General features: G+C 28.7%; 1 protein-coding gene across 1 annotated transcript; it reads right to left on the bottom strand.

Annotated features, from left to right (window-relative positions):
* Positions 1-1694: 1694 nt before the first annotated feature.
* Positions 1695-12673, bottom strand: LOC130901737 (protein toll-like). The gene is made up of 6 exons (XM_057813306.1): positions 12375-12673; positions 9323-10783; positions 9025-9262; positions 5925-6289; positions 5672-5836; positions 1695-3934 (listed from the first exon to the last, which is right to left on the bottom strand). Exons 2-6 carry the CDS (start codon positions 10775-10777, stop codon positions 3092-3094), a joined length of 3066 nt encoding a protein of 1021 aa, XP_057669289.1. The 5' UTR covers positions 10778-10783; positions 12375-12673; the 3' UTR covers positions 1695-3091.
* Positions 12674-13121: the final 448 nt, after the last annotated feature.

The following is a 13121-nucleotide window of genomic DNA, read 5'->3' on the forward strand; positions in this document are numbered from 1 at the left end:
CGAGTAATTCTGAAAAAAATTGGAATAACAATGAAAAATGATCAGAAACATTCAAGGATCTCAAGAAAATTCAGAGAAAATGTGAGAAATTCTTGAAAAGATAGGAAAACTATTGAAAAAATTGCAAAAAGGGTTAGAAACATGTAGAAAAATAATAGGAAAAATTTTAAAAATTATGCAAAATACTTAAGAAATTGAAAAAACTGAAGAAAATTCGGGGAAAATGTGAGAAATTCTTGAAAAGATACGGAAACCATTGAAAAAATTGTAAAAAAGATGGGAGAATTTGAAAAAAAAGAGGCAAAAAACTAAATAAATTGTGAAAAAGTTCGCTAATTGGAATAAACTTCGGCGAAAATACCAAAAATTCTAGAAAAACGATGAAATACGGTCGGAAACACGTAGAAATATAAGGAAATCTGAAATAAATTTAAAAAATAACGCAAAATACTTTGGAGAAAAACGATAAAAAAACTGAAAAAAACTCGAGAAAAAAGTAGTATTAAAAAAAAGTTGCTAGGAACTAAAGAAATAGTATAAAACTTTGAAGAAACATCGAGAAATTCGGAAAAAAATTTACATTAAATTTAAGAATGATGCCAAATACTTAAAAATTAATTTAAAAAACTTCGAGAATCTGGACAAAAATTGAGGCAACATTACAGTTATAAAAAAAAAACTTAAAAAAGAACCTAAAGGAAATTTCCTAAAGGACTTGAAACTTTTAAATTGAAACCCCTATCGAGTTTTATCTATTTCAAAAATAACTCGATACTTATTTCCACTTATAAACATTTTAACCTTTAAAAACGTCGATTTTACTCTAACGATATCAAATTAAATATATATATTTTTTTCTTTCTATGTAGCCAAAACCCCCCTGTATAATGGAATAAAATAACAATTATAAAATATTTATTTAAAAAACGGAATATTTATAATCGAAACAATTTTTTTTAAAAAATTCTCTGAAAAAAAAATATAACATGTCTTAAATTGTTTTTACATAAAATAGTCTCTATATACATTAATGACTAAGTCCGAACCTGACTTAGATAACATCACTTAATTTTAACCTGTCAAAATCTTATATTTAAGAAATGAACGTTCTTAAATGCAAAATATCACCTCGATTTATCGACAATTACTGGCTATTAACAACTTTAGATAGAGACCAAAAAATAAGAAGAATGCCGAATTTAGTATTTCAATGTCACCTTTTAGTTATGGACGGGGTTTATTGAAAGTATCTAGTCATATAGGAACAATGACGTAAATACAACGCCATCTGGGATTTTTTAAAAATATCTTCGAATCCAAAATTACGAGGGTGATTCGTTATAATCTAAAAGAAGGAATGAGGTAAAAACTTATATAGAGGAAGTGTTATAAATATTTTGGCACAAAGTTGAGAAAATTATATATGAAATGGATTTTCGGATTCGATATAGGAAGAAAAAAATCGATTTTTAAAAGGAAATATTGAAAATATATTCTTCTTTAACATATTGAAATATGAAAATTGCACTAAATTGAAATATTTTGCAGTATATCATATAAAAAATATATATTGTTTATGTGTATATATTATATACAGGGTATAATAAAAACTATGAACTGTTCAACAGTTTTGATAACAATAAAATGAAGTTTGATAACGATAGGTCGTTAAGTGAACAAAACGTTTTTTGGAGTATTTGAATAAAAAATAAAAAAAAAACGCCATTGGCGTGTTAAATACTGAATTAGAGGAAAAATATGGAAAAAATTCGAAAAAGGTGCGAGAGGCTCGGAAAAAAATTGAGGATTCTATGAAAATTTTGAGAACTCTCGAAGAAAATTTAAAAAGAGGATCAAAATCTAAAAATATTTGAGAAATCTAAATAAATATAGAAAATTTTTAAACACGAAAAATTGATATACAAGGAAATTTAAATCTGTAGAACAAAAACATTAAAGATGTGAGAAATTTTAAAAAGATAGAGGACAATTGAAGAAATTGAAAAAAATTACGAGGGAGGGAAGTTATTTTTTTTAATTCTCATTAATTTTGAAGAAAAATGAAGTAAATCAGATGAAGTACGAAATATCAATCAATTTTTGAGCAACTAGAAAAAATGAAAAAAATTGAGAAACTGGATAAAATGGAAAGAATTTGCGGGAAAAAAAGAACGAGGGGAAAAAAATTTGGAAACTGGAAAAAACTCGAAAATGTGGGATACATTTTGAAAATGTTCGGTGAAACTTTGAAAAATTCGAGAAATTGGGAGAAATTTTCGAAAAAGTCACGAGGACAGAAACCTTGAAAATTCGAAAATACAAAAAATTTTGAAAATTTGGAAAAACTCGAAGAAGTTGGAAAAAATTTGGAAACTTGTTAAAAATTTGAAAAAATGCAAAAAATTCAGAAATCGAAAACTTTGGTTGGCACTTCGAAAAAAACCGAGAAATTGGAAAAATTTTCGAAAAATTGATTAACCAAAAATTGGAAAAAGCAAAGAAAAAATTGAAAACTCGGTGAAAATCTGAAAAGGGCAAATTTTTCGATGAAACTTCGAAAAATGGAAAACATTTTGAAAACATTCGGTGGGAATTTGAAAAAAACGAGAAATTGAATCTTGAAAATTTGAAAAAAACGAGAAATTGAATCTTGAAAATTTGGAAAAGCAGGAAAAATATTGATATTTTCGGTGGAAATTTGTAAAAATGCAAGGAATTGAAAAAAGTGTGAATAATTTTCGAAAAATTAAATAACACGAATAAAATTTTAATAAATTTTTGGTAAAAAAACCGGAAAAAAAACGAGAAACTAAAAAAAATTAGAAAATGTTTTCAAAAATTGTCGAATAATGGAAAATTCGAAAAACTACTAAGAAAATCCAATAAAATATCCTGAAAAACCATGAAAAAATCAAATTTGTGAAAAATTCGATCGACCATTAAGACAGATCCGGCTTCACAAATCCAAATACCAAACCTCAAAATTTCCATACGAATAAACCTATTTACAGTACTCCTCAATTAACCAATACCAGCAAGCATCCCCCGAACATGTCCACCATTTAAACTCAAAAAAAAAAGAAGACGTAATTCACGTTTTCCGAACCAAAGGCGTTTCGGGACAAGAAATTCCCACATCCCCATACTTGGAAACCCTATCATCCAACAGAGCAGGACTCAGAATAACCGGCGGGGGACTTTCCGCCGAATCGAATTTCCCATCGATCTTCAACATCATATTAACCCGCCTTTGATTCGATTCGTAAAACCCCCTAGTCCTCAAATGGGGTAAAGCGTATTTGAGCTTATTCCAAAACCACGGTTTACCCCATTCCACGTAAGTATTCGTATTCAAATACGCCCTTATATCCTCGTCCAATCTACCCTCGTCCAATTCGCCGTATTTAATCACCACCACGCGAGCTCTACCCTCTTTGACGGCTTGGGTATGCGCCGTTTTGAATTCGTGTATACCCCAAACGCTATCCAGGAAATTATTCGATAATACTACGAGGGTCCTTCTGGAATTTCGAACGGAATTCGCTATGTGGGTCAATATCATCTCACCGGGTTCCCAATCTCTATCGTGGATGCAGGTTTTGAACGGTCTCGGACCGGATTCGAGAACCGGAAGTAGATTTTGCATGACGAATTCTTGATCTTTGTTGGAATAACTGATGAATACGTCGTAGATTTTGTCTTCGTCGATTTCCTCTTCGGTTACGAACCATAAACATAAATTTTTCGAAAATAACCATATTTTCACTTCTTGTCTGTACTGTATGTAAAATATTAAAGTTATAGTTGTCAGTAGCAGGAATGTCAGTATTGGTAAAACGGTCATTAATATGAATTTAGTCGATTTACTGCATAGATCTGTCTTTTCGATCAGTAATTTACTGTCTTCTTTGCAAATGACGTCGTTCGGGTTCACCTGAAATCAGATTATGGTTAGATTTATGTCGGTGGTGCGTGTGTTCAGTACTTTATCGCAGTTTAATGTAATTAATTTAAAAAATTGAAAAAATCACTTCTAGAATCCAAAAAATTGGAAAAAATTGGAAAAATTTGGAAAAAAAAATGGAAATGAATAAAAATTACTTTGAAACTTTGAAAAATCAAGGAAAATTAAGAAAATGTATGTTTTTGAAAAAAAAATGGAATGAAAAAATATGAAAATTCAATAAAGACGCGGAAAAATAAAAGAAAAATCGTAAAAAATGCTTTTAAACCCAAAATAGGGGGAAAATGTTGTAAACAATAATGGAAAATTAGAAAAAAATACAAGAAACTGCGAAGGAAATGGAAAAATTACAATTAGAAAAAAATTCATGATTTTTAAAAAAAATTAAAAGAAAAAATATGGAATTTTATTAAAGACCCGAAGAATTGTAAAAGAAAATTTCAAAAACAAAAATGAAAAATTGGAAAAATTATAAGTATCTTGCTGGAAAATTGAAGAATGAAATACGGAATTTCGAAAAAGACACAAAAAACTAAAAAATAGCAAAAAAATTTTTGAAGTCCAAAAAAACGAAGAAACTTTCTGCAAAATTGAGTCATAGAATATGGAATTATGAAAAAAAAAACGAAAAACTAAAAGAGAAATCGGAAAAAATTTTGATTAAAAAAAATTGAGGAATATTAAAAAATTTGATAAATTTCGAATAAGTTCAGAAAAAATACGAAAGATTTAAATAGTATTGTGAATTTTGGAAATTCTACGAAGGTCTTGAAAAAATATTGATTTTCATAAAAATGTTACAAAAAAACCTTCTTAAACCCCCCAAAAAATTGAAAAAAAAACGAGATTTTGAAAAAAATGCAAGTTTTTGGAAAAAATGAAGAGAAAAATGGAATTTCTGCAAAGACGTAAAAAACTAAAACGAAAATCGTAAAAAAATTAGATAACTAACAAAATTACAAGAAATAGTGAAAAAAATTACGAAAAATACCGAATTTTAACAAAATTGAAAATTCTAAAAAATAATATTGAAAAATTTAAACATTTCAAAAAGAAACCAAAGGATAACGAAGAAATTCGAGAAAATGCGTAGATTTGAATCGGATAATAAAAAAAACTAAAAAAAAGAAAATTTGAAGAAAATGGAAAATAGATGTTTTAAACTTATAAAACCAGTGAAAAATAGGACAAAAATGTGAGAATTACGTAAAATAAATTTAAAATACTTCGAAAATTCGAAAATAAAAGAAAAACTTGAAAAAAAAAGAAAAATCCTAACAATAAACAGAAGACAAAAATAAAAAAAAATACTTTGGTGAGTGGACTTTGTACTCAACACTAAATAAACCACAAAAAACACAGAAAACGGAAAATACCATGAAAAAAAAATAGACACAAACCTTCAAAATATCGAAGAAACAAACCAGTAAGTAACCGTCAAAAAAACCGAGTCAAAATAGACCTTAAAAGAAAATTTAAAATCCAGGGCATGTTTTCCTCATAATTTAATCAATTTTTCTATGGTTTATTTTAAACAGTCAAAAATATAAAAATTGAAAATATATTTATCCATTAGACTTTTTTTTCATCATTTCCATGAATATTTTCATTACTTTTAAGATAAGTTGAGCCTCAAAATTGACAATCGACTTTTATATTGAGTTACTTTGAGTTTCGAACATAAAAAAAAATCTCTAATCGACTCACTTTTTTATAATGATCCTTCATGAAGGTTTGCAGATCGATGGCTTCACATCCGCAATCCCAAGGATTATCCGACAACTGTATTAACGTTAAATTCATTCTATTATTCATCATTTCCAATAGCTCTGAACTAATATTCGTTAATTCGTTTCCGTTCAACTTCAAAATCTAAAAAAAGTTTCAAAATCGAATAAGGAGGTTAAACTACCCCAGAAAAACGAGGTTAAAACCCTCGAAAATTGACGGTAACACTCACCTCGATACCCGGTGGGATCCAGTTCAAGCCACAAACTCTATTATTGGACAAAATTAAAATTTTGACGTTTTCGTAACCTAAACCGGGTCGAAGACCACCTTGTATATAATTCCCGTCTAGATTGATGGAAATTTGTTTTTTTGGTATTTGTAAGTTGGGGAATTGCGTTAAATTCCTGTTAGTACAATCGATTTCGATGTAATCGGTGTAGGGTCTCCAAAAACATTGACATTCCTTGGGACATTGTACGATACCTTGACAGGTGATGTCGTTGGGTTTTAGATCGGTAATTTGGTAGCCCCTGTATGTATACGGTTCGACGCATTCGGTATTATCGACGTTGATGTCTATTTTCGCTTTTACCGCTATAAATAATTATATTTTTTTTATTTATTATACAAAAATAAAAAGGGAGATAGTTTTTGAATTGATATTGGAGTTTTTATATCTCACCCTGTATAAATGAGTGGTAAAACGAATTTTAATTAATTTATGAATTCTGAATTAATTTTGACTAGTTAGAATTACTCTCACTGTATAAATGGATTAGAAATTCTAAAATATCAAAAATTGGAGGAAGTTACAAAAAATCAGGGAATTCGAGAAAAAAATGGGAAACTTTCATAAAAGAGGCAGGAATTCGAAAAAAATTGTGAAATCTTTAATAAAAATGAAAGAAAATTAGAAAAATCTTCAAAAAAACACAAAAAACTAAATAATTTCTTAGAATTTCAATTATATCTGAAGAAATATTAGAGAAATTCGAAAATGATGCTAGAACCATGAAAAAATTAGAAAAAATACTGCGAGAAACTCAAAAGTTTTAAAAAGAAGCTAAAAAAATTTGTGTAAACCTAGATCTGATATATAAGGAAAATTTCAGACTCAAAAAACAATGGAAAAACATTAAAAACTAGAAAAATATTTGTAAACATTTAAAAATAAGAAAAAAAGTGCAAGAAATTTGGAAAATCTGTGAATGAGAAAAGTTTAGATCAAATTCAAAGGAAAATATTATAATTTTGGCCAATACAAGTGATTCATATTGTATAAATGAAAAGCAAAAAGACTCTGAATCGAATTAATGCAATTTGGACGCCCAAAACTGACTCATGCTGTATGAAAGGAAGGTAAAAAAGATCTGAAATTAATTAGGAGAAAGCAGATACAATTTGAACAACTAAAATCGACTCACACTATACAAATAACAAACGAAAACGATTTCAAGTTAATTAAATAAGTACAAATACAAGTTAGACAAGTAAAACCGATTCACTGTAGAAATAAGGAGCAAAAAGGATTTGAAGTAATGTAAATAAGCACAGGCACAATTTGGACAAGTAAAATCGACTCACACTGTAGAAATAAGGAACAAAAAGTGTTTAAATGCATTGAAAAGAACACATATACAATTCGGCAAACTGAAATAGACTCACAATGTATAGTTAACAAACAAAAAGGATCTAAATTGAATTAAATAGACACAGTCACAATTCCGACAAGTAAAACCGACTCACACTGTAAAAATAAGGAGCAAAAAGAGTCTGAACAAATTCAAGAGAAGACAGATACAATTCGGACCACTAAAATCGACTCACACCGTATAGATAACAATAAAAAAGGATCTAAATCGAATTAAATAAGCACAGTTACAATTTGAACAAGTAAATCGACTCACACTATAGAAATAAGGAGCAAAAAGTGTCTAAATGCATTGAAGAGAACACATATACAATTCGGACCACTAAAATCGACTCACATCGTATAGATAACAAAAATAAAGATCAAAATTAGTCTGAACAAATTCAAGAGAACACAGATACAATTTGAACAAGTAAATCGACTCACACTGTAAAAATAAAGATCAAAATTAGTCTGAACAAATTCAAGAGAACACAGATACAATTCGGACCACTAAAATCGACTCACACCGTATAGATAACAAAAAAAAGGATCTGAATTGAATTAAATAAGCACATTTACAATTTGAACAAGTAAATCGACTCACACTATAGAAATAAGGAGCAAAAAGTGTCTAAATGCATTGAAGAGAACACAGATACAATTCGGACCACTAAAATCGACTCACACCGTATAGATAACAAAAAAAAGGATCTGAATTGAATTAAATAAGCACATTTACAATTTGGACAAGTAAATCGACTCACACTATAGAAATAAGGAGCAAAAAGTGTCTAAATGCATTGAAGAGAACACATATACAATTCGGACCACTAAAATCGACTCACATCGTATAGATAACAAAAAAAAGGATCTAAATCGAATTAAATAAGCACAGTTACAATTTGAACAAGTAAATCGACTCACACTGTAAAAATAAAGATCAAAATTAGTCTGAACAAATTCAAGAGAACACAGATACAATTCGGACCACTAAAATCGACTCACACCGTATAGATAACAAAAAAAAGGATCTGAATTGAATTAAATAAGCACATTTACAATTTGGACAAGTAAATCGACTCACACTATAGAAATAAGGAGCAAAAAGTGTCTAAATGCATTGAAGAGAACACATATACAATTCGGACCACTAAAATCGACTCACATCGTATAGATAACAAAAAAAAGGATCTAAATCGAATTAAATAAGCACAGTTACAATTTGAACAAGTAAATCGACTCACACTGTAAAAATAAAGATCAAAATTAGTCTGAACAAATTCAAGAGAACACAGATACAATTCGGACCACTAAAATCGACTCACACCGTATAGATAACAGACAAAAAGGATCTGAATTGAATTAAATAAGCACATTTACAATTTGGACAAGTAAAATCGAATCACACTGTAGAAATAAGGAGCAAAAAGTGTCTAAATGCATTGGAGAGAACACATATACAATTCGGACCACTTAAATCCACTCATACTGTATAAATAACGAGCAAAAAGTTTCTGAATCGATTGAAGACAACACGATCACAATTTTGACTATACAAATGACTCACTCAGTATAAATCAAGATCAAAAATAATCGGAAATATATACAAAAAAGAAATCGTTATTATTTGAAACTACTTCAAACGATTCACACTGTATAAATAAAAAATAATTTAAAAAAAATGAAATATTCTAACCTGGCGTCATGTCGTTCTTCATATAACGAACCAAATCATAATTTCCGCAATCGCATTTCAACGGATTGCCACTCAAATACAAAATCAGCTGCCCTTCGTCGTTATGATAAGCATCCAACTGCCTCATATTAAGTTCACTTTGATATTCCACACCCTCGAAGTCCACATCTCCAATTTCGTTGTTACTCAAATCAACTACCCTCAATTTCGAAGATAACGCCGAAGTGACTTCAATAACCTTGAAACAAAAAAATAAAACAAATTATTTCGAATCCACTTTGCGTATGAGAAAATATACCTGAATGGTTAGTATTTTGTTGTAATTCAAACGAATCTCTTCGACATTCCGCATACCGACGAGAACACTAGGAAATTTCGTAATGAGATTATGTGACAAACTTAGAGATTTGACAGCGTCGCATCTGGCGAACGGACTAGCCCCATCTATATAATTAGCCTCGTAAACGTTGTTAGAGAGATCGAGTTGTATCAAATTTTTTAACCACAAAAAAGCCTCGATATGGATATCGGATATTTTATTATATTTCATACTGAGCGTTGCCAAATTTCTCGTATTTCTAAACAAATCTTCCGATATATAAGATATGTTGTTGTAATCTAAATTTAGGTATTCCAAATTTGATAAATCATTAAAAATATCATCATCTAAAGTGTTTAATTTATTGTGGCTCAAATCTAATTTTTTTAATTGGCTCAATTTCCAAAATAGATTTTTTGGAATCGTTTCGAATCGATTCTTCTGCATATATAAGTAAATTATCTTGGTGGAATTTTCAAAAATGTTCCCAGGTATGCTTTCGATACCAGAATTTTTTATATTAACATTCGTTAAATTTTCTAAATTAGAAAATAATCCTTCGGGTAATATCAAATTTGGGTTATCCTCCATCCTGATACTAGTTAGATTCTTGTTGTTTTCGAATAAAGTCTTATTGACACGTCTTATATCGTTAGCTCTCAAATTTATTGTTTTCAATTCAATAAGTTCCGCAAAACTATCTTCTTCTATGGTACTTATACGGTTCATACTCAATTCTAAGGATTTCAAACGTTTTAATCCGGTAAAATCCTTCCCTCTTATCCTAGTTATCCTGTTATTCCACAGATGTAGTTGTTTTAACTCGGTTAGATTCTGAAATACCCCTTGTGGTACTTCATTGAGTAAATTTCCTGTTATATGTAACACTTTCAAACCCGCTGGAAATTTGAAGCTATCCAAATCTGTAATTTCGCTATTTTCCATATATAATTGTGACAATTTAGGGAGATATTCAAGTATATCATCCTCTAATTTAACCCCCATGTGAAATAGGGTTAAAATGTTCAAATCTTCTAGTCCGTAGAATATTTTTTTGGTTATACTGTCTTCGGTTGAAGTATTGTTGTCCAATTTGAATTGCGTCACGTTTTTTACGTCAAATCTGTCGAGCATCGGTAGAAAATTATCCTGGGGTAAAGGGCAATATCGTATCGTCAGGGAATTGGTACGTCCACTCGTATAATTTGGTAGAAGATTTATATCGAACGTTTCCATGTCGTAACAATCTATGTTTAAATAATTTTCGGGCATGGCGCGGATTAGAATATTGGTATATGATCGGGGGCATTGATATTCGTAATCTTCGGCGTACAAACATAAGCATTGTGTTGAATTATTATTGTCACATTGACTGGTGGAGGTTATTTCTTGAACGGCGACAAATAAAGTTAACAGAAATATCGAAAATGCCATTTTAATCTAAAACAACGAAAAAAGTTTGCTACCTACAATAAAACTACATTTTTAAATCTTATACGGTCAATTCTTAAACAAATTTACACATATTAACCCCAAATAGTCTATTTATACATAATAAAATAATATATTCACATATAGTATGTTTTTAAAAGCGATGTAATTTGTTTCTTAATAGCTATTAGCAGATATATTTTATTTAACAAATGTCTGGTTGATTGTAAATAAATATAAATACTTACATACACAGACTGTATAAACAAAAACAAAATTAATTAAAACAGAAAGTATGATACAAATTGAGAGAGTAAAGATACAATTTGGACCACTAGAGACGACTCACACTGTATAAAACGAAAGCACACAGTCTAAATGGATTGAAGAGAACACAGATACAATTTGGACTGCTACAAATGATTTACACTGTATAAATCGAGAGCAAAAATGTCTGAATCGATTCAAAAGTGCACAATTACAGTTTGGACCACTAAAACCGACTCACACTGTATAAAACGAGAGCACAAATGTGTAAATGAATTGAAGAGAACACAGATACAATTGACTGCTATAAATTATTCACACTGTATAAATTAAGAGCAAAAAGGGTTTGAATTGATTTAAAATAACACAGATACAATTCATACAACACAAACGACTCACACTGTATAAATGAAGTAGGAATAGAGTTTAAAATAAATATATTTTTGACAGATAGAAATGATTCACTCTGTATAAATGGAAAATAAAAATAATTGAGGGTATGAAACACAAAAATTAAATAGTAAAAGAAAATTTCAAGTTTTTATTTACCATTTTCACATATAGCACGACCCACAATTTTCCAAAAATTAAATAATTCAATAGTAAATGTGGATGGAATAGTTATTATAGTTCTTACCTTAAAATTTTGTAATTACCATGTCATTAATTATAAATTAGAATCGAACATAAAATTTTAAAAATCAAACCAAATAGATTATGGCTTGAATGATTCAAGTTTTGGTAAGCAAATACTTCTATCTAAATTGATAAACTTATTTATACACTTATAATGTGCAATGTATATATGTATTTTTTATTTGTATTTATTATAACAAAGCAAGTATTTATTTTGAAACTCAAAGTAGTTGAAATACCAAAATTCTAGTTATTCAACACTTTTGATTCACATAATATTGTCAAACAGCTTTCAGATTAGAAAAAAATGTGGTTTCAACAGACTAATAATTATAAATAACTGGTACCACCGCTAATTGATATTTAATATTTATATATCTATTCCCAGGCAATCCCAATAAAATAATTAATTTTAATATATATTTTATATATTATAACAAACTCCTCAATATTTATCAGTTTTTTCCTCCCCAAGCAAACATGTTTTTCATCACGTATTTACTACTATATATAGATTTGTTTGTAAAATAACATTAGACGTAAATTAATATGTTCGTCCAAATAATAAGCCAATAATATATCAAGGAATTTTATGAAGATGGTTTTAATATATTTAACAGTAAATTATTCAAATTCTATTCTAATTTCAAAGAGAATTCTTAGTAACAATAAAAATAATATTAAAAAATGTACTTACTCTGGTATATATTAACAATCTATAAATACATTAAAATTCAATTCTTGGAATTAAACAAATACTTCCATATTGTTTATAATCACCAATCTAATATCTGATTTACGGCACTTTAAATTCGATTTGTACAACATTAATTGTAACATTGACTACCTGTTATAATACATATTTTTCAAATAAATATTTTTACACCAAAACATTATACATATTTACACTCAAAACACGGATATAGTCTTAGACTAATCTGGACTAATCTAAGGATCTTATCCACTAAAACTTTGTTATGTTGACGTTTGTCGAATGTCATATTTCTCAATGTTGCCAGGATTACAATATTTATTACAAAATAAGATGAATTTTTTTTTTTCATAACACACTGAAAACGTCAGTTTTTTACATAAATACATTAGTTTTATACAAAATCGTTGTTTACTTGCATATTTTGGAACTAATACCTTGAGTTATTGATAAAAAATAAAATAATAGTACTGTAATGATCATATAAACATTGAAGTTTGGCAACGTAGAATTGATAATAAAACTTGTTTTTTTTTTAATACCATTGGGAATTTCTGAAAGATAATTATCTAATGCAATATGTAAATTACAGTTTTGAAAATGAGTCTCGGAAAATCTGGATTCAGACTAAACCTTTCTTCGTATTTCCTATTTAATTAAATTTACTAACGTAAATATTTCATCACAAACAATTTTCGTAATACTTGTATATTTAGGCCTCAAATATACATG

Source organism: Diorhabda carinulata, chromosome X (assembly GCF_026250575.1).
Source record: "Diorhabda carinulata isolate Delta chromosome X, icDioCari1.1, whole genome shotgun sequence".
In the NCBI taxonomy this organism is placed as follows: domain Eukaryota; kingdom Metazoa; phylum Arthropoda; class Insecta; order Coleoptera; family Chrysomelidae; genus Diorhabda; species Diorhabda carinulata.

Bases quoted from the DNA above. Each gene is read 5' to 3' on its own strand.
- LOC130901737 (XM_057813306.1), bottom strand. From the start codon at position 10,777: ATGGCATTTTCGATATTTCTGTTAACTTTATTTGTCGCCGTTCAAGAA. The intron at 9,263-9,322 runs GTATATTTTCTC...TTTTGTTTCAAG, and splicing joins ACAAAATACTAACCATTCAG to GTTATTGAAGTCACTTCGGC. The intron at 6,290-9,024 runs GTTAGAATATTT...AATTATTTATAG, and splicing joins GAAGAACGACATGACGCCAG to CGGTAAAAGCGAAAATAGAC.